Source organism: Zalophus californianus, chromosome 7 (assembly GCF_009762305.2).
Source record: "Zalophus californianus isolate mZalCal1 chromosome 7, mZalCal1.pri.v2, whole genome shotgun sequence".
Taxonomy (NCBI): domain Eukaryota; kingdom Metazoa; phylum Chordata; class Mammalia; order Carnivora; family Otariidae; genus Zalophus; species Zalophus californianus.
In genome coordinates, this window is record NC_045601.1 from 40,032,474 (window position 1) to 40,051,043 (window position 18,570).

Sequence of the window (18,570 nt, forward strand, 5' to 3'; positions counted from 1 at the left end):
ATTTCAGAATTTGCTTGGATGGCTGGATATTGTGTCCAGCAACAGGGAGAATTATAAATATATTTTAAAAAGGGGGTTACTGCCTCTTAGGTCTTCTTTTTTTTCTTCACTCTGTTTTCTAAATGTTATAATTTAAGAAAAACTCACTATTTCTGTCTCTTATATAATGCAAATTTGACATGCTCCCCTAAATGTCAGTACAACTGCCAAAGAAAGCAGGCGATCTGCTGATAACTTTCAAATGTCTTTACTGGTTGGTCAGTGAAAGGAATCTGGTATAGAAACCCCAGGCAGAGGGGACTGTGACTTCCTACCCAAGAGCACAAATGGCTTGCCACCAAAATTACTGAAGGAATCTTGGATATGGTTTACTTTTAAATTTCCTGGGATTCTTTTTTTTTTTTTAAGGATTTTTTAAAATTTATTTATTTGACAGAGAGATAGAGAGCACAAGTAGGCAGAGCAGCAGGCAGAGGGAAAGGGAGAAATAGGCTCTCTGCTGAGCAGGAAGCCCGATGCAGGGCTCGATCCCAGGACCCTGGGATCATGACCTGAGCCGAAGGCAGCCGCTTAACTGACTGAGCCACCCAGGTGCCCCCAATTTCCTGGGATTCTATTAAGCTGGCCATAGGCCTTATAAAATTTCACACAGCTCCTCAATTAGATTTTGAAGTATATTTTATTCCTAATGGTAAGACTGACAGCAAATTGAGATGGAGGAGAGCATAAAATAAATTTATCTCTACGGCTGTTGGTGGGTCCTGAAGTTACTGCGAATGAAAAGAACAGATTTGAGCAGTTTAGGCATTGATTTAGCAATCCGCTGTGTCAGCCACTCTTTGTGAGGAACATCATTGGTAGATCCTAAAATCCAACAACCAGAAAAGACAGGAGAGAGAAGGAGCCATTATTTGTTCTTCATGTTTAGATGGTTGACAAAAATGTCAAGCCTCCTATCTCTTAAGAAGTGAATTTGTTATTCTGCTTGTAAATTATTTTAATACGATCTGTAAATGTAATGATTTTGTCTTGGGAGCCATCTTTTCTCTTATTGCCTCACCTTTCTGGTTACTCATATTCCCAATGATCAATAATTCGGTGTGACTTGATTTTCCATCTTTGAGGGAATCTCTAAAGTGTGCTGGATCTCTGAAAAGTAATACTGAATATAAAGCCTGAACTATCTACATTTTGACTTGAGAGCTCTGACACATTAAAGGTACTCGTATTTAGATATAGGCTATGTTATAATTACCTGGTTGGTAAACAACAACCTTATTAGAACCGATTCTTTTGTATTGACAGCAATGGCCAATTAAATTAAATGAATAATAGCCCATTATTTGTTAGTCAGTATGCTAATGTGTGAGGGAGGAAGGGCATGCCTAGGGATATAAATGAAACTTGAGGTTTTAACTCAATTTGATTTTTAACTCAAAACTTTATTGAGATTTTGTGATTTATTTTGAAAACTATGTATTTTTAGTTCTACTCAATTATGGAGTTAAAATTCACACACAAATACATTTTAAATATTTGCCATGGAAAAAAGTTGATTTCTTTTTTTCAATTAACTAAAGCATATAGTTTATTTAGATCCCTTTAAGTTTTTTCAGTTTTACTGAGATAATTGACATATTATATTAATTTTAAGTATACAACATGATGATTTGCTATATGTATATATTGTGAAATGATTACCACCATAAGTTAACAGAAATTTTTTCACATAGTTACAATTCTTTTTCTTAGGATGAAAACCCTTAAGATCTAATCTCTTAGCAATTTATAAGCAATACTATAGTCACCATGCTCTACGTTACATTACCGGGACTTATTTATCTTTTATTGGAAGCTTGTACCTTTAGGCCATCTTCATTCATTTCACCCACCCTTCACCTCCTCCACCTCTGGCAACCACCAATTTGTTCTCTGTATCTTTGAATTCTATAATGTTAGATTCCACACGTGAGATCATATGGTATTTGTCTTTCTCTGTCTGACTTATTCCACTTCCCCCTCTAGGTCGGTCCATATTTCTGCAAATGGCAGAATTTTTTCTTTTTATGACTAATATTCCATTCTATTTCTATAGATGATAGATCGATAGACAGATAAATAGATTCCAATTCCAGTATATACATATATCACATTTTCTTTATCCATTCATATGTTGATGGACAGTTGGGTGGTTTTCATATGTTGGCTATTATAAATAATACTGCAAAAAGTTGATTTTAGTAAGATGAGCCATTTTTATTCTATAGCTTCTCCAACTACTCAACACTTTAGAAAGTAGGCATCCCCATTTTGGTAAAGAATGTTAGATATTTTTGACATTGGAAAACAATATCTCAGAGACCTAACTTCAGTTCATTATAATGTTGAATATTGAATTAACAAAACCAATGGTCAAAAACATGCATTATTTGTACTTTAAGTCGTCTTCAAATGGAACAAGATTTAAAATGTTCACTAATAATATCATTTTATTATAATACAGAGCACTGCATTTAAGATCTGTTTTTTAAATTATTATAAAATGATATCGACTATAGAATTCTAAAGCATAATATAACAACAAAATAATTGCCTGTAATTAATTGAAATTGTTTAGCACTTACTATTATTCTAAATGTTGTTATATATTTTGTTCATTCCTTGTCTCTTTATACTATTTCTAAAATAAATGCAAAACACAAAGACAACATGCTGCTGGGCAAAGAGCAGCACCAACAATCTGCATACATGCGTCCTATTTATAAGTCACTTGGGTGAATTTAACAAGTTGTTCAACTTCTTTGTATTTCAATGTTTGGCACTGAAACCATTCAAGTTACATCTATAGGTGCAGAATTATTTGGGTTGAAAAACACCTCAGTGGTTAATTTATATAATCTTCTTTTCACTTGAGGGGACCTGTTGGTATTCAGAATATATTGCAAGTATTATATCTTGATTGAACTACCTAATGAAGCTACTTCTCCTCATCTTTGGGCTTTAGCTCACTTTTTTCCCACTAGCCATGGTTAAACACATTAATGTTTCACTTTCATGGAAAGATTGTTGTTCCATTCATAAATAGGTAAAGATTCTCACAAAAAGAAAATACTTTGGTCTGGAACTATAAATAATTTTAAAGTGAATGAATAAATAAATAAATAAGAGGTAAGATTTCATTATTTTGTTGGAAGTATTTTGTACTCAATTAAGAACGAAAAAAACTATAGTTCAGTCTGTTCATATGCAAACGTTCTAGAAACAGTGTGACAGAGTAGCATTTAGCAACATTTACTGACTCACTCATTCAGTTATCATTCATTTTCTCCTTTAATTATTCATTTTCCTTTCCCAAGTATATATATTGCTGTTCCAGATTCTGCCCTTAAGGTGCTCACAGTCTAGTGAAGATTAGAAAAAAAATGGGGGGTTGGGGGATGGGGAGGAAGAAAAGCCCAAACTTATAAATAAACAAACAATAAACATTGAGGATCAGAAGATAAAGTGCCTCCTGGCTGCTCTGGGAACATGTGGAGCTGTGAGGGACGTGTATGGAAGAGAATCAAGGAGGTGATAAAATGGCCAAGTTATGAGGAATCACTAGAATAAGCCCAGTTTTAGGAAGTTTCTTCAGTAAGAATTTACAATCCCAGAGATATGTGATTAGAGAGCAAGTAGGATATTTGCATTTCTAAGTGCATGAGTGCATTCTAAGATTTTATTTTTATTTCTTTTAATTGAGACTACAGTCCATCTAACTTGCCTCATTAGTCTCTTTCCTTCCCAGCTTTGACCTTTGCACTAAAAGAAAAACGTGTAATTCGTTTTACCTATTTGTCTCCTTCTTCCATCTTTACTGTCTGTCCCTTGGTTGACTTTGTGTGCAAATATGATTTGCTGTGGGTTTCAAAGACATATGGTTTGGATAACTAGAAGAAATTAAGAAAAGTGAAGAAACAATAATTCTGAAAATTTTGAAAGCCTTTTACTTGAAAGTCTATCTAGAATTGTGGAAATGAGGTCAGGTAACAAAAAGATTGATTTAAGTAGTGAGTCTTTTTGATGGGCCTCTGAGGTCAATTCAGCATCTATAATTAAGGTTAAACAAAGCACAACTGAAGAAAACTATAAAAAACTCTTTATAGTATGAAGTAAATACTTAAATGGATCTTTCAAGGGTTATGATCCATTGATGATAATAGATAAGATAATCAGCATTTATCTTGGCCTTCTGAATGGATATTAAATAAATAGAAAAATAAAATGGAGTGGAAAAAAACCTTAATCTTAAATTCGATCTGCTCTCAATGCATGATTTTGTTAAGCTATTTATCCTTCCAGGGACCATTTTTTTTTCCATCTGAAAAATCAGGGTGTTGGAATAGTTGATTTCAAAGGTGTTTCCTACACCCCCAAATTCTATGATCATTATTCTGTGCTTCTGTTTTTGTTAGGTCCCAAACATCAGGTGTTCTATCATAATCAAGGTATAAGGATAAAGAGAACAATGATATGATCTTGAATCAATCTTATCTCCTTTTTTTAGTTGACTGTTCCATGAAAATTTATTTCTACTTCATAAATTGGAGATGTAGAGGAAAAAAACACTAATATTACCTTTATCATTTTTAATCAAAAGACTGTATGAAATATGCATTTGGCTACTATTCCATGCTTTCCATCAAAGTGAATATGCAAATACATAACACATGGAAATATTAGGGAAGCTTTCTATCAGGATGCAAAGAAACCTTTCCAGTAGAAACATTTTGGCCTGGAGGAGGTTCTTTGATCTAAAAAGTTGAAGCTTTCGGTGTTTTAAAACCCTTATAGTAGGGTTGTGTAGCCAATTTATACTAAATAATCCATTTGCTTAAAACTTTTCTAAAATCATAAAAAAAACCTTGAAAATTAATTACCAATGAGATATATTATCAGAATAACCCAATAAAGTAACTATGGCTTCTACTTCAGTGTCCTCTGCACAAGACCTCTGGCAAAATTGAAAACTATATAATCCAAGTGACAACAATGACTAAGCAGTTAGTCCATAAACAGCACCTAGCTGGGTAAATGGAAAATTCCTTGCCCTTATCTGGGTGTTATTTGTTCCCAGAAGCTCAAGTGAAATGATTTCTTTCCCTCACTTCCTACATTAAATTCATTTAATAGTCCTATTGGGTTTATGTCAAAATGTACTCTGAATCCATCCACTTACCTACAGCTTCTGTGTTTTTCATTGATCATATATTCAAAAACACCACCCATTACTCTGAATAGCATTCCTTATTACTCTTTCTTGATACATTTTTGATAGGATACTTATTTCCATCCTACTTATTTGCTATTTTTTGTCCACTAGAATCTCAGCCCCACGAAATGGGTGATTTTGTCTCTCTTGTTCACTGCTATAACTCCATATCCAAGGAAAATGCCTGGTACTCAGTAGGCATTCAATAAATACTTGTTTCATGAATGAAAGAACCTCAACCCACCTAATCCAAGCCCACGTCACTTCTTCACCTGCGTTATTTCAATAGTCTCCACTTGATCTCTTGCTGCCTGTCATATCCTTTTCTGTACATTGTTTTGGTCACACAGCAGCTAGCAAGGTTTTAAAAACCTACATGCTGTGCTAAAACCCTACAAAAGCTTACCATTGCCCTTAGGACAAATCCAAACTCACCGGAACAGCCTAGAAGACTCTGATATGAACTTGTCTCTGTTCTCCATCACCAATGACCTTTAAGCAAGCCAGGCTGGTCCCTAGCTTAGGCTTTTTGTCTTGCTTTACCATGTCAAGAATCCTTTTATCAGAGATCTTCCTGAGTTTTGCTCCACTGTATTCGAGTTAGAACTGGAGTGTGCTCCCCTTGGAGTCAGGGCCACTTCCTATATTAGGCATTTGTGCAGTTTGTGTACTTACACATAGACCCCCATTCTGATTCCCCCACCCCAAGACAGCATGCCCTGCACTGGAGCTGCAACTGCCTCTTAATTTTGCACTGAGCAGGTTTTCCTGGCCAAACCTTGCTGCGATGGACTGCACACACTCAGAAAGGATGCATTTTTCTAATCTGCACAAAGCTTCATAGGTTAGTGGAATCCTGTTTCACAGTGGCCCTACTCTTCCTCTTCTGTCCAATGTAGCATGATCTCTTTCCCCAAGGCATTGTCCGCCTCACCACTCCGTTTTGATGTCCCTACATTCCTGAGATCAGAAATTTATCTGTCTTGCTTGTTTATCGCCCGTCTCCCTCCATCTCTAACATAAGCCCCTTAACAACAAGTTCTTTCTCTGTCTTCACTGTGCTCCCCTAGTGATTTCGTTTGCACTATGATGCCCATGAACACTCACAAAAACCCAATTGGAGCAGAGATTATTGTTCTCTAAATCCTTGAAACAACTGAGACCTAAGTTAAGTGATAAAGCCTGTTTACTGAGTACCCCCTCCACAAGACCATGTACAAGGGATGCAAAGTAGCTGTGTAGAATTTAGCAATTCATGAGTAGCAGGTATAAAGATGCTTATATTGTAGTAAACACCTTCTTGATCCACCCACCTTATACGAACTCCTGACCTTCTTCAGGTGGTTCCTTACTGATGAGGTCCTCATTTCATGGGCAAATTCATAAACCTGGGATTATTGTATGAAGGGCCTAAAATTTTTGTTTTAATAGATGGGGTAGGAAAGGGAGGAATGGTTGACACCCCAAATCCTTCTGATCTCCTCCCAAAACTACATGGCAAGGGAAAGACACTCAGTAAGGAGATTTGGAGATCAAAATGTCCCTATTTTAATGAAGGACACTAGCACAATCACATATCTCAGCCTAAGATATAAAACCATATTTAATTTTACTATTTGTTCAATTCCAAATTTTAAAAATGTTATTCCACATGTTATAAAAATACTCAGTCTAGGAACCTTGTGCAATGCATACAACTAATGTTATTGCTTTAGCAAACTTAACCATCATTTTCTTACTAAATTCAGATCTCCCCACTTTACTATTAGTCAGAGATTCACAACTGATTTTTATGAAACTGAAAGAACAAATAGGAATCTGTAATTATCTTATACATTGTATTTTTTTTAAATGTAAGTGAATTTTAACTCAATGGTCACTTACAAAAATGACACCTTCTCTACCCCAGAATCTATCACCATTCACTGTTGGCAGGCCTTCCAAAGAGTTTATGATCTTCTGGATATACTCAGTACCTCCAGGAGAATGCAACAGTGGCCTAAGGAATTAAATATCTATCAGGCATTAGAGAAAAATATCTCCTCGACATTTGTTTCAATATTTAGGGGGTAGGCTTTAGTTGTATAGAAACGTTGCAGGGAATATCTTTTGATAAAGAAATCAGATGAATTAAATTTTAGTATAGTGAGTTGTTTTTTACCTCATGTTATCTGAATTCAGCTCCTAGCCTCCTACTTGACTTGAGATTCTGCGTAATTCCATTCATCATTTCTAGCAGTGTAAAGAAAACATTGGTAACTTAGATCATTAGAAGGAATGCACACTGCCTACTATCCCCAGTGGAATTTGACTAAACCAAAAACAATCAAATTGACTTGTGTGAGAAAAAACTCAGAACAATAAAATATTGGCAGCTTACAAAAATGCCATTCAGGTATTATGGAAATAAGCCAGCCCAAATCACTCAAGAAACAAAAATAAAGCCAATTCACTATGTTCGAATGTCAGAGGGATTTTCAGGTAATAGCTTATAAAATGAAGGGCACCTTTAGAGTTCCGACGTAAATTTCAACAACCTAAATCATGCCTTCAGAGAGTAACAGTCCTCAGGAATTCCAAAGGAATATATTCTTAATAAAATTATAAGCTTCTTTCCCGTAAATGAGTTCTGCTATTTCAGTCATGCTTAATTTTATCTGTTGTTATGTCTTTGTTTATGTACTTCAAAGTCTGTTTCAAAGCCTCTTGTGTAATTAGATGGGATATAAATTATAAATTCATTATTGAAAAAATTAGTATTTTGAGTATTTACTATGTGTTAGATGCTGCATCACTTACTCCCCATAACAGCACTAAAAACTCTCCTCATTTTATAAAGGCCCTAAACTGAGGCTTGGATTCTCCATGAGATTATCAAGTTTACCCAGACTGTAAGTGATAAAGCTGAAACTCTCACAAATACAAACTCTCACCATTTGACTTTAAACATAATAGTCTTTATACTAAACAACTATTTACTATAAAATTCTATTATTAGTATAACATTATATTAGCATAATTTATTATATATTTATTCATATATAAAATGGTCTCTGATTTCAACAATATTCCCTGACATTATTTGAACATAAAAGACTCTTCTTTAAGTCATGCGTCATGCTCAAGGATGACGTATCTGGTTTGTTTTGGTGCTCCCTACCACAACAGAAATTTGTTCTGAGCTAATAATTCTCCTGCCAGGGTGACTTACAGCTGTCACTATGGAAGCAAGAAGACTTCTGGTTTTTTCTTTCTCTTTTTCTTTGATCCTACTTCTCTGCTGTGTCCATTGCCTCACAATGATACAGTCAGCCACTGTAGGGAGCATAATATAGTTCATTACAGTCATAGAGAATTTCTATTATAAACTGGATATTATACTTTCTGCTGCAGAAGGCACCAGATTGTTTGTTTTAGGAGTCCTCCATATTTTGGCATCGGTGCCTTGTTTTTACCAGATTCTCTCTGTAAGCAAACAATTCCTCTCCTTATTTCTTTACCCAGCAAACTCGTTTCAGGTCTTTAAATGCAGGTTAGGTTGATCTCCTCCAGGGGTCTTTCTGCAACATTCCCTCTGTATATATTATTTCCCATCATCACACTGTAGTAGAGCAATCTATTATAATGATCTAAGTCTGTTTTAGTCAGTATATTGGAAACCTCTTGAAGGCACGGCTGGAGTTTAATGTTTTTGGTATTGGCACATACGAAGTGCTCACTAAAATGTTTTTAAAATAAAATAATAACTTTATAGTTCCTCCAAGAAAATCTAAAAATATTTTAGAGTTATAAAGTATGAATAATTTCCCTGGAAAGAATTTCGTTTTGAAATACATTTCTAAAAAGCTTATCAAGACTATAAAGGATTGTGATTTTACATCATCACTGTTCATGAAAGTATATGACAGGGAAAAAGTGGTTTTTATATGACAGGGACCATCTTATGAAGATATTTTTGAAAGCCTCGGTATTTGGAAACAATTGATTTATATTCATGGCCACTTGTATTTTAAGCTCTAATCATTTAGTTAACTCCTTCCTATATCTAGATTATCCCTAGATTTAAAAGCTGCAAAATATCAGCCTACCTTAGAAATAGTTTTTCAAGAACAACTCTCAAGCAAGACTTGGGAATGGATATTTACACACATATATCCCTTTGACTCACAAAAAAGGTGGAGACTCAGGGTGGAAGCTTCATGCAGCTGTCCCACCTGCACTCATGGACCTCCTTATAAAAGATGAGCCTTCTCTGGCCTTGGGCAGTCTGAAGGAGGCTTTAAGCACCTCAAATCTGGAGCCTCCATGGAAATTCAGCTCCACTTCCTAGCTGCTGAACGGCCTGAAAACCTGTTCACTTTAGCTATCAAACTGTAAAGTGAAAATACACCCACATCCTAAGGATCTTGTGGAGATTAAATAACTTAATATATCAAAACCGATTGGGATTATCTAGGCAGAGAGTAAGCAGTATATAAATGTTAGCTAGGGAAAAATCACAGAGATCAAACTTTTTTTTAGAGTGCCCAGCCTCACCTTTTCTTTGTACCCTGAAAGAGGAACTTGCATCTTGCAATATGTTTCTATCAAATCTTTGCTCTCAGGAGGAAAAAAAATGGATGATAATATGGGTTGATACACTTGTAGGTATATGGCCTGCATGGGTTGATACTTTTGTAGGTATATGGCCTGCATGTTATAAAACAAGGCGCTTTTATGCATACTTGAACGTGCTCAACAACCCACCTGGACGGGTCTGACTACGAGGAAATCCGCGAATGAGTGGCGACTCGCCTCTCTTTGGCACGAGGGCCTGGGTTGTTGCCCTTCTTACCCCCACAGTTGTGTGTACGCCACTCCAATTGCTCTGCTTGCTACTGCACAACTCACCAGAGCAAACTAATTTTGACAAATTCTAAAAAAGGAAAACTTCCAGTGAGCAGGCAGGTCTGCTGACATTTGATAATATCTCGTTGTCAGTGAGATTTCCGAAGGTGCATAAGCCCACCTCAGTTCCTGGATTTAAAAGAAACACACAGCAGAAATTTGTGGAGTGAAAATTAATGATAAAACATTTTGCAAGCACTTCATATGGGATCATATGTTAGTTAATGTTTACAGTTCATGGCCTGGATGGTTTTGGTTAATTAAAGAAATCGCTTGGGATAAGGAAGCACTCAGAAACGATTGTGGGTTTTTATACAGTTCATAATAAGCCCCGAGACTTGAGGGAGCCTTTCAAGACTCTATAAAACTGAATATATTTTCCCTTTGGCCCATTATTTACTTAACTGCAGGTCATTTATTTTGGCGGGAGAAAATGTACCTGTTCAATATCAAAAGGCCCATGAATTTTAACCTTCTTTTATTGCCCTATTATATCATTTGAGAATTTTTAGTTAAATAAAAATAGTGGTGATTTTTCTCTATATTAGGAGTCCTCTCAGCTTCTGTGATTTTAGTTTCCATAATTTAAAGTGCATTTTGAAAATAAATTGCTTTATTTGATTGCATGTAGATTTTTCATTATGAAGTCCAGTAGATATATTTAACATTGTATATACATCTATGAAAAGTAATATATTCAGAAATGGCTCTGAAAATAATGGAAGCTGTGTATGTATCCACTTAAAAATCTTACCTAATAACACTTTTCTTATTGCATAATAATATGAATTTATACTTGGATTATGAATTATGCATGTTGGGGACAGATCTAGCTATTTTAGTCATGGATATTAAATTTGTTAATACTTTTCTTTCTCAATGCCTACTCCTACATTGTGTGCACAGGACAAAGCCCAGCCTTACCACCTCCATTCCCAACAGAACAAGCTTCCAGACCCACTCCGGCATCACCTCCTCTTGAAGGCAAGTATTTTATTTTTCCTAAGGTCTTCTCTATTGTAGATAAAATAGAATGTAGAGAAATAAAACAAAACAGTAACAGTAGAAACAGCAAAATCCATATTTTCTCAAGTAGTTTTAGTATGTCTAAGTTGCGGGTTACTTGTCCTGAAATTACAACTTGCTGCTTTTTGGAAAACCAAAAATTTCCTCTTAAGATTTTATATTGCTAACTATCAGCTTCCAGATGGATGGCCAGCTTCATACCCTGGAAATCAAGGCAGAAATTACAAGGACAAATGCACAAGGATGTGCCTTGCAGTTCTTGAAGTTTTACCAAAACTTGACCAATTTACTGTCTCTGGTGCCAGAATTTCTGGGTTTGAACCTGAGTTTCATCTCTTACCATTTGAGTAAATTTTTGGAAGTTACTTAAATTCCCTCTTCGTGACTTTTGTTATCTGTAAGATGGGTCAGGAATAGTACTCATCTCTTAGAGTTAGTGTGAGGATAAAATGGTGTGTGTGTGTGTGTGTGTGTGTGTGTACCAGTTTACAAGTGCTTTATAAAATTAGTAGCTAATACTACCCCTAATAATTAGTTCTTCAAAATACAATGTTTCAGGATTGGCACAATTAGAAGAGGGAAATGTCATCATAATTAATTTTGCTAGAAATTCAAAATCATTTGTCTTTACTTATTCATTCAACTATGATTTATTAAATCCCAACTATGGGATCACATCAGGTATTGCCCAAAGTACTGGGGATTCAGAGAGTAATAGAAAGTAGTTCTCGGCCTACCAAGACTCAGTTTACAGATATAAAATTAAAAGTAATTGAAGAGGAGCCAGATATAAAACACAAGTAATCAAAGCCAAGTGCACCATTAGTTTTTGCAAGAGTACAGATAGGGGTCTCCTTCAGACCGTCACAGCACCCCTTCCACTGCCAGCTCTGTCGAACACTGAAAGGGACACCAGCTTGCTTGTCCAAGTTCTAACCCCACCTAACAAACAGCTACCCTGTTGAATTTGGTCACCCCCTGAGACTAGAAGATTCATTCAGCAAGAGGCCCAAGCGGTCCCTGGCAGCCAAGAAAGAACTGTCTGGGGGAAAAAATTTCAGGGTCCTAGGATCTGGAGTGTAAGAGAGAAGAAAACCCAGGTGGCCACACCCGGTTGTCCCCACAGACAGAGGGCAAGATGTAGCCAGAGGAGGGCCCATAGAACCCTATAAAGCACACAGCCTGCACGAGGTACTCTGGTTGCTGGCTTCTAAGACATATACTGATTATACAGTGTGATAAGAACCAAAAAAAATAAGTCAGTGCTGAGTACTGTGGAAGCTTAGAGAAAGGAGGACATAGCTCTTCTTGGAAGAGGTGAAGAGGACCCCAGGAAAGGCTTGTCTGCAGAGGTGGCTGTGGAGCTAAAGTCCCAAGAATAGGGAAGAATGAGCAAGAAGGCAAGAACATTACCAATAAAGAACTGGCATATGCAAAGGCATGGAGATGAGAAAGAAAGGGATTTGGTCCAGAGAAGCGTAAGTAGTTCAGCATGGAAAAAAAAGAAGAAGGCATGGAGAGGGTCTGGGACAGCTCATAGAAAGGCATGCAAAGGATAGATTGTGAGGTGCCTTGTAGGCTAAGCTTGGGATTTATTTGTATCCTTAAATTTTTATTATAGAACACTGAATAGTAAAGTAAACCTGCAATACACTCAGCCTGCAGATACATTTATCAACATTTTCTATTCTTGCCTATCCAACCTTTCTCTCCTTTCTTTCCTCCTTTTTTTTCTCATTGTGTTTTAATTTCTTTTGCAAATCTCTGATGTCATGCTATTTCACCCAGCTAAGGAATTTGTATTCCCTTTTAAAATTTTTGACACATTTACATGCTTCAAAATTTAAAAGTTAGAAAAATGATATAGGGTAGAAAATCTCCATCCTGGCCGTATGCACCAACTACCCAGTTCTCCTTACAGGAAACCGATGTTCTTTCCTTCCAGAGAGATTCTGTGCATATACCAGCACAAGTATTTCCTCCTCAGCTAAGAGATTTTCATTTTTTTTTCCTATGGAAGACAAGGAATTCCCCATGGATGGGATAGACATGTTCATTTTAAAAGATCAATGTGACTGCCATACTGCTGGACTAGACGGAGATTGGTTACAGGCACTTGAGAAGAGAAAATAGTCCCAACAAGTTGCAAAGCAGGAACTAAACATTGGTATAATGGATGGAAAAAAGCAGATAGATCAAAAAGTATATGGGAAAGGAATCAGTTGGTCAAAGTATCTGATTAATATAGATGCCGAGATACAACAAGTGAGAAAAATGACTCCAGCTTTCTGAGTTAAATATTCAGGTAGACAGGGTGCCATTCACCAAGACAGAAAACCACTGAGATGGGCCTGGGGAGGAGAAGCAGGAAGGTGACGGGTTCAGGACAGACTGGGACATGACAGTTTCCCATGGGACACCCAGGTAGAATTACTGAGCAGGCCATTCTAAGTTGGCATAAGGAACTCAAGAAAATATTATATGGTTGTTATCTGGAATTATATCCTCGTATAACCTGTCCTCGCCTTCATAAAGAAGATATCTTTTGTATCTTCTATCCTCCCAAATCCATTCCCAAATGAATCTCCGATAATGAGGAGGAAATGTCTGAGAATTTCAGTTTATTTCATGCATCCTCCAAAACCCTCCTACAAAGGGGACCCAGGCATTACTGATCATTTCTTGTTACTTAGAGAGATGGTAGGAACCCTGTGTCTTTAAATACAGTATAGTGATTTATAGCCTGTGCTCTGGAATCACACATACCTGGATCCAAATTCTTGTTCTGCCATTTTCTACCTGGATGAACTTAAATGTGATAACTACAGTTTCAGCCTCTTTTATTGGTAAAATACTGATACATTACCTATCACAGAGAGGTATTGTAAAGACAGAATAAAACTATAATGACTGCAGTTTTTATTATTGTGTCTGATATTGATAAACTTAGGAAGTTCTCCTTCTATTGCATTTTATTAATTTAACACTTTTCACAAACAATAACTTGCAGATCACCAGCATCAAAATCAACTGTGAAGCTTGTTAAAAATTCATATTCCCGCCATATCTTAGATCTAGTGAATCAGATTCTCTGGCAATTCAGAAAGGAAAAAAAAAGCTCTATTTTAACAAGGTCCTCAGTTGAGTCTTGTTTACAGTAAATTCTGAGAACCTTTGGTTTATGTCCATGTGTAAAAAAAACTTACAGATCCAACCCAATTGTTTTACACCGGACACCTGAGCTTGGTACCCTGTTTCAAATAGTCTTTTCTCCATTTTATCTAAATTAAAGTCAATTAAATTTAAATAAATAAATACATTTTAATTAATTAATTTTAATATATAAATGATTCAATAATTAATAATTTAAATTAATTAATCAATTAAATCTGAATGCCTTGGTGAGAGATGCATTATCCAATGACCACAGACCCAATGATCCTTTTGGCTATATATTTATGCTCCACAGAGTCAATGGCCAGGGAAGAGTTTGGGTGGCTGGTCAGGCGATGTTTTCTGTAGGTCGTGTTCTGACATCAGCACATTCTGTGCACTTTCTGGCCAGATCCTGACCAAGGTACACTTGTAGCTATGCTCTCTTCAACTCACATTTATTTAGAATATTGTGTTTTCTGTACTTATATGCATTTTACATCTGATATTTCAAAACCCTGTAATGTAGACATTATTAACGATTAACAAAGGTAGGCTTGGAGTTTATTTATTCATGCTAAGTTAGTAAATAGCAGATCTGGGATTTCAGCCCTGAATTTCTGGTTCTATGCACAAGGATCTTTCTAGTATATTACTATGCAGACATCAGCGTTTGAGGATCCTATCTTCATGTCTTCTGAGGCATCAAGTTTTGGAAGATGAAGACAAAGTTTTTGCTTTAGATTTCATGCAGTTCTGCAATGGAAACATCATGCTCTGATCTCAGTATAGAGTACCTTAGCAATGCTTCTCAAAATGTAATGTGCACACAAATCACCTGGGAATTGTGTGAAAATGCAGACTCGGATTCGATAGGTCAAGGGTGGGGACTGAGATTCTGCATTTTTACCAAGCTCCCAAGGATTGCTGAGGCTGTTGGTCCAGGACTACATCTCAGTAGCAAATCCCTAGGTGATTTAGAGGGAGGTAGAGAGCAACTGAATATTTCTAAAAATGCTTTTAATTTAGTATTAGTCACCTGAATGATCTATAATTGGCCAGATGTCCTTCAGAATGGCTAAAATGCCACTCATGAGGGGCACCTGGGTGGCTCAGTCGTTAAGCATCTGCCTTTGGCTCAGGTCATGATCCCAGGGTCCTGGGATGGAGCCCCACATCAGGCTCCCTGCTCAGCGGGAAGACTGCTTCTCCCTCTCCCACTCCCCCTGCTTGTGTTCCTTCTCTTGCTGTGTCTCTCTCTATCAAATAAATAAAATCTTTAAAAAATAAAATAAAATAAAATAAAATAAAATAAAATAAAATGCCACTCATGGAGAAATCTTGACTGCCATTTGTCTGGGAAGGAACAACAGTTTTCAAGCCAAGTACCTAAGCATTCTAGAAAGGCTTACAAGAGAGCAAGAGAAATGCCAGTGGGAATGGGGGGAAAGGTTACATTATACTTGCAAATTATAATAACCTATCGTATAGTATGTAAAATATTTTGATTTGGCCAGCTACACAAATGGAATGAATTAGTAGTTGCAAATTTTAAATAAAAATCCCATTACATCTATAAGTCAGTGCTATATCAGTATCAATCTAAAAAAGGAATTTATTTGGTCATTAGAGATCACAATTTAATGTAAAGTACATGTAAAATCTTGCTCCAAGACTCCAAATCAATAATGCTTCTTGAATATTTAGAGAACAGTCCAGGGCTAGTCCAAGGTTTGAAACTTTTGCCTCCCATTCAAAACTGCTACAGACACATTTTATTTGGCCCACACAGATTTTTTTATTCACTGATTTTAAGTGTGGTCATCTTGAATAAGGGGAGCTTGCCATTGTCTCCATCAACTTCCATGCATCTGCTTCACCATTCACTCACTTGGCTCCAGATGCCATTTCTGTGTGGTAATTATGTGAAGACAGTTTCCTCTTGATATAATAATTTCTTACATTCCTGATCAACCCTTGATGTCTTGGTCTGCAAGAGCTGCCAGGACAAAACACCACAGATTGGGTGACTTAAATAACAGAAACTTATTTTCTCACAGTCCAAGGTCAGAGTGCCAGGATGGATGGGTTCTGGAAAGAGCCCACTTCGTGGCTTACAGATGTCCTTCTTGCTATGTTCACTCGGTGAAGAGAGAGTGCAGGTGGCTCTTCCTCTTCTTAGAATGACACAGTTCTATGAGATCAGGGTTCCACTCTTACGACCTCATTTAAGCTTAATTACTTCCTAAAGGTCTGATTTCCAATACAGTCATTTGGGGTTAGGGGCCCAACATACGGATTTGGAGGAGACACAATTCAGTCCGTAGTACTTGGTAACTTCTAAGCCTAGTTATTAATAAAGCAGCTTAAATGTTTACCTTATACAATTAGAGTTGTTTAAATATTTGAGTCCTTAATGATTTGCGTTTTGCGTGTCTATCATATGTGGTTTTACGCCAGCATAAATTCCCAACTTGTGTCATCTTTTATATATGCTTGATACTGATAGGAGTCAATATTTTTTTAAATGTCTTAACTGGACTCAAATATAACTGACTCATCCTGAAAATAATAAAACAAAAGGAGTAATCTCATCACTGGCAACTACTATGTATCATTTACCTAGCTAGTAAGCGGATTATTAAGTAAAAATTTTTAGAATCCAGTTGAGAGAGAGAGAGGGAGACATCAGACTCGCATTTCATTTGGCATTTGGACTATACACACTTATGTTACTGGAGATAATTTGACACCGAACTGACAAGTGACTCTCTCACTGCCCCAGTGTTCACAGGACAAGGGAGAGACTATAAATAATAGTGTCACCTTAAGTTTCATTGGATTCTAATTCTGTTGTTGTTGTTGCAAGATAGACATAAATCAGGCAACTCCAATTCCCCAATTTTGATAGATTATTCAAGTGTTTGACTTCAGTTTATCTCCTACTAACGGTTCATAAAACACCAAGTAGCAAATGTTTTGCCTTCAGTCTGTCACTTGGAAAAGGATGTGTCATTTATAAAGTGGGACACCTAAGTTTCCATTGTTATATTTAAAGAGCGATTTAATTTGACATTTCACCCTGGAACCCAATACTATGTTTAAGTGAGTAACATAATGATGTTGCAGGATTACAAGGCTTTTGCTAGGACCTCCTTTCAACTCCCAGGGAAGGAGTTTTCACACTGCGGACACTGGCCCTGAGCAGCTTCCCAAGCAGTCCGTGTTATCAGGCGGTGCTGAGATCATGGGCTTTGTCAGGGCGTGCAGATGTGCTGCCTGAGACTTCATTAACATAATTGATTAGGAACTAGGACATATTTAGTATTAATCAAGCTGTTTTTAGTGAGTCTGATTATGCACAGTCCTTGATGCACTATTTTAGTCTGGAACTTCCTTAGGGCCAAGTTGCAAGAAATGGCATTATGAAAAAGAGGAACCTACCTGTGGCCCTAAAGTGTGCTTTTTGATTTGAGAAATGCAGATTTAACAGGTCAAAACGTAGGAGCTTAAACGTATTCGGCATTTTTTTGTTTTCAAAAAGTAGAGCTTATGTATAGACTGGATTGTTAAGTGTGTTCCCAGGACATTGGAAACAATTTACAATTTTATCAGTAGATTTTAAAAAATCATGGACCTTGTTATGAGTGAAACTGCTCTCACATCTGTGAGGCCCTTAAAAGCTTCCTTTGTGCATTCATAGCACTTAAAACAAAGAAAATGAGTTTCTCATAGCACACAGCTGCTTCTTGGAAACCTTGGTGTGCTTATCTTGGGCTATTTGTCTCATGCCTTGAAACTGTATCTTGCCTTCCTTCAGTTTCACTCTTCTCCCCACATCACATGCTTTGCACATCATAATGAAGTTTTTATTGCTTTAAATATTTGGGTATGAAGACTAATTGTGTTATTCAATCCCTTGTTTCCTTTACTCCTACTGTATTTTTTAGAATATGTTTGGCCATGGAAAATTGGCTACAATTGCATTAAACAGATATGTAAGAACCGCCTCATGTAATCATTTTGGGCATTGTCAATTTGCACTTAAATATGGACATAATTTAAAAGGGACTAGCTTAAATATAATATTAATTCTCACGTTCTTTCAAAAAGGTATTACATTTTGGAACAGAATTCCCATGTCTACTGGGAGCTCCACTGGGGCTGAAAAACCTGCAAGTTCAAAGAGTCACTATAGTTAACCACTTACTTCATTAAAGGAGCAGGTCTACTGAGTTCTTCCTCTGAATGAA

General features: G+C 36.6%; 1 protein-coding gene and 1 long non-coding RNA gene across 7 annotated transcripts in view; one reads left to right on the plus strand and one right to left on the minus strand.

Moving 5' to 3' along the window:
- Positions 1 to 18,570, plus strand: part of TRDN (triadin) — a 360,457-nt gene that overhangs the window by 133,066 nt on the left and 208,821 nt on the right. Inside the window, exon 10 of the mRNA XM_027601775.1 lies at positions 11,045 to 11,122. Within this exon, the coding sequence (XP_027457576.1) occupies positions 11,045 to 11,122 (78 nt within the window). The remainder of the gene's footprint in view (positions 1 to 11,044; positions 11,123 to 18,570) is intronic.
- LOC113926623 overlaps positions 1 to 18,570 on the minus strand; it is a 38,995-nt gene that overhangs the window by 7,084 nt on the left and 13,341 nt on the right. For 5 of the 6 annotated variants that reach the window (XR_003521372.1, XR_003521371.1, XR_003521373.1 and 2 more), the window contains 2 exons: positions 9,998 to 10,267; positions 8,463 to 8,566 (listed from right to left, as the gene is read on the minus strand). This is a non-coding gene — a long non-coding RNA (uncharacterized LOC113926623). The remainder of the gene's footprint in view (positions 1 to 8,462; positions 8,567 to 9,997; positions 10,268 to 18,570) is intronic. The other variant, XR_003521370.1, reaches the window with a different exon arrangement.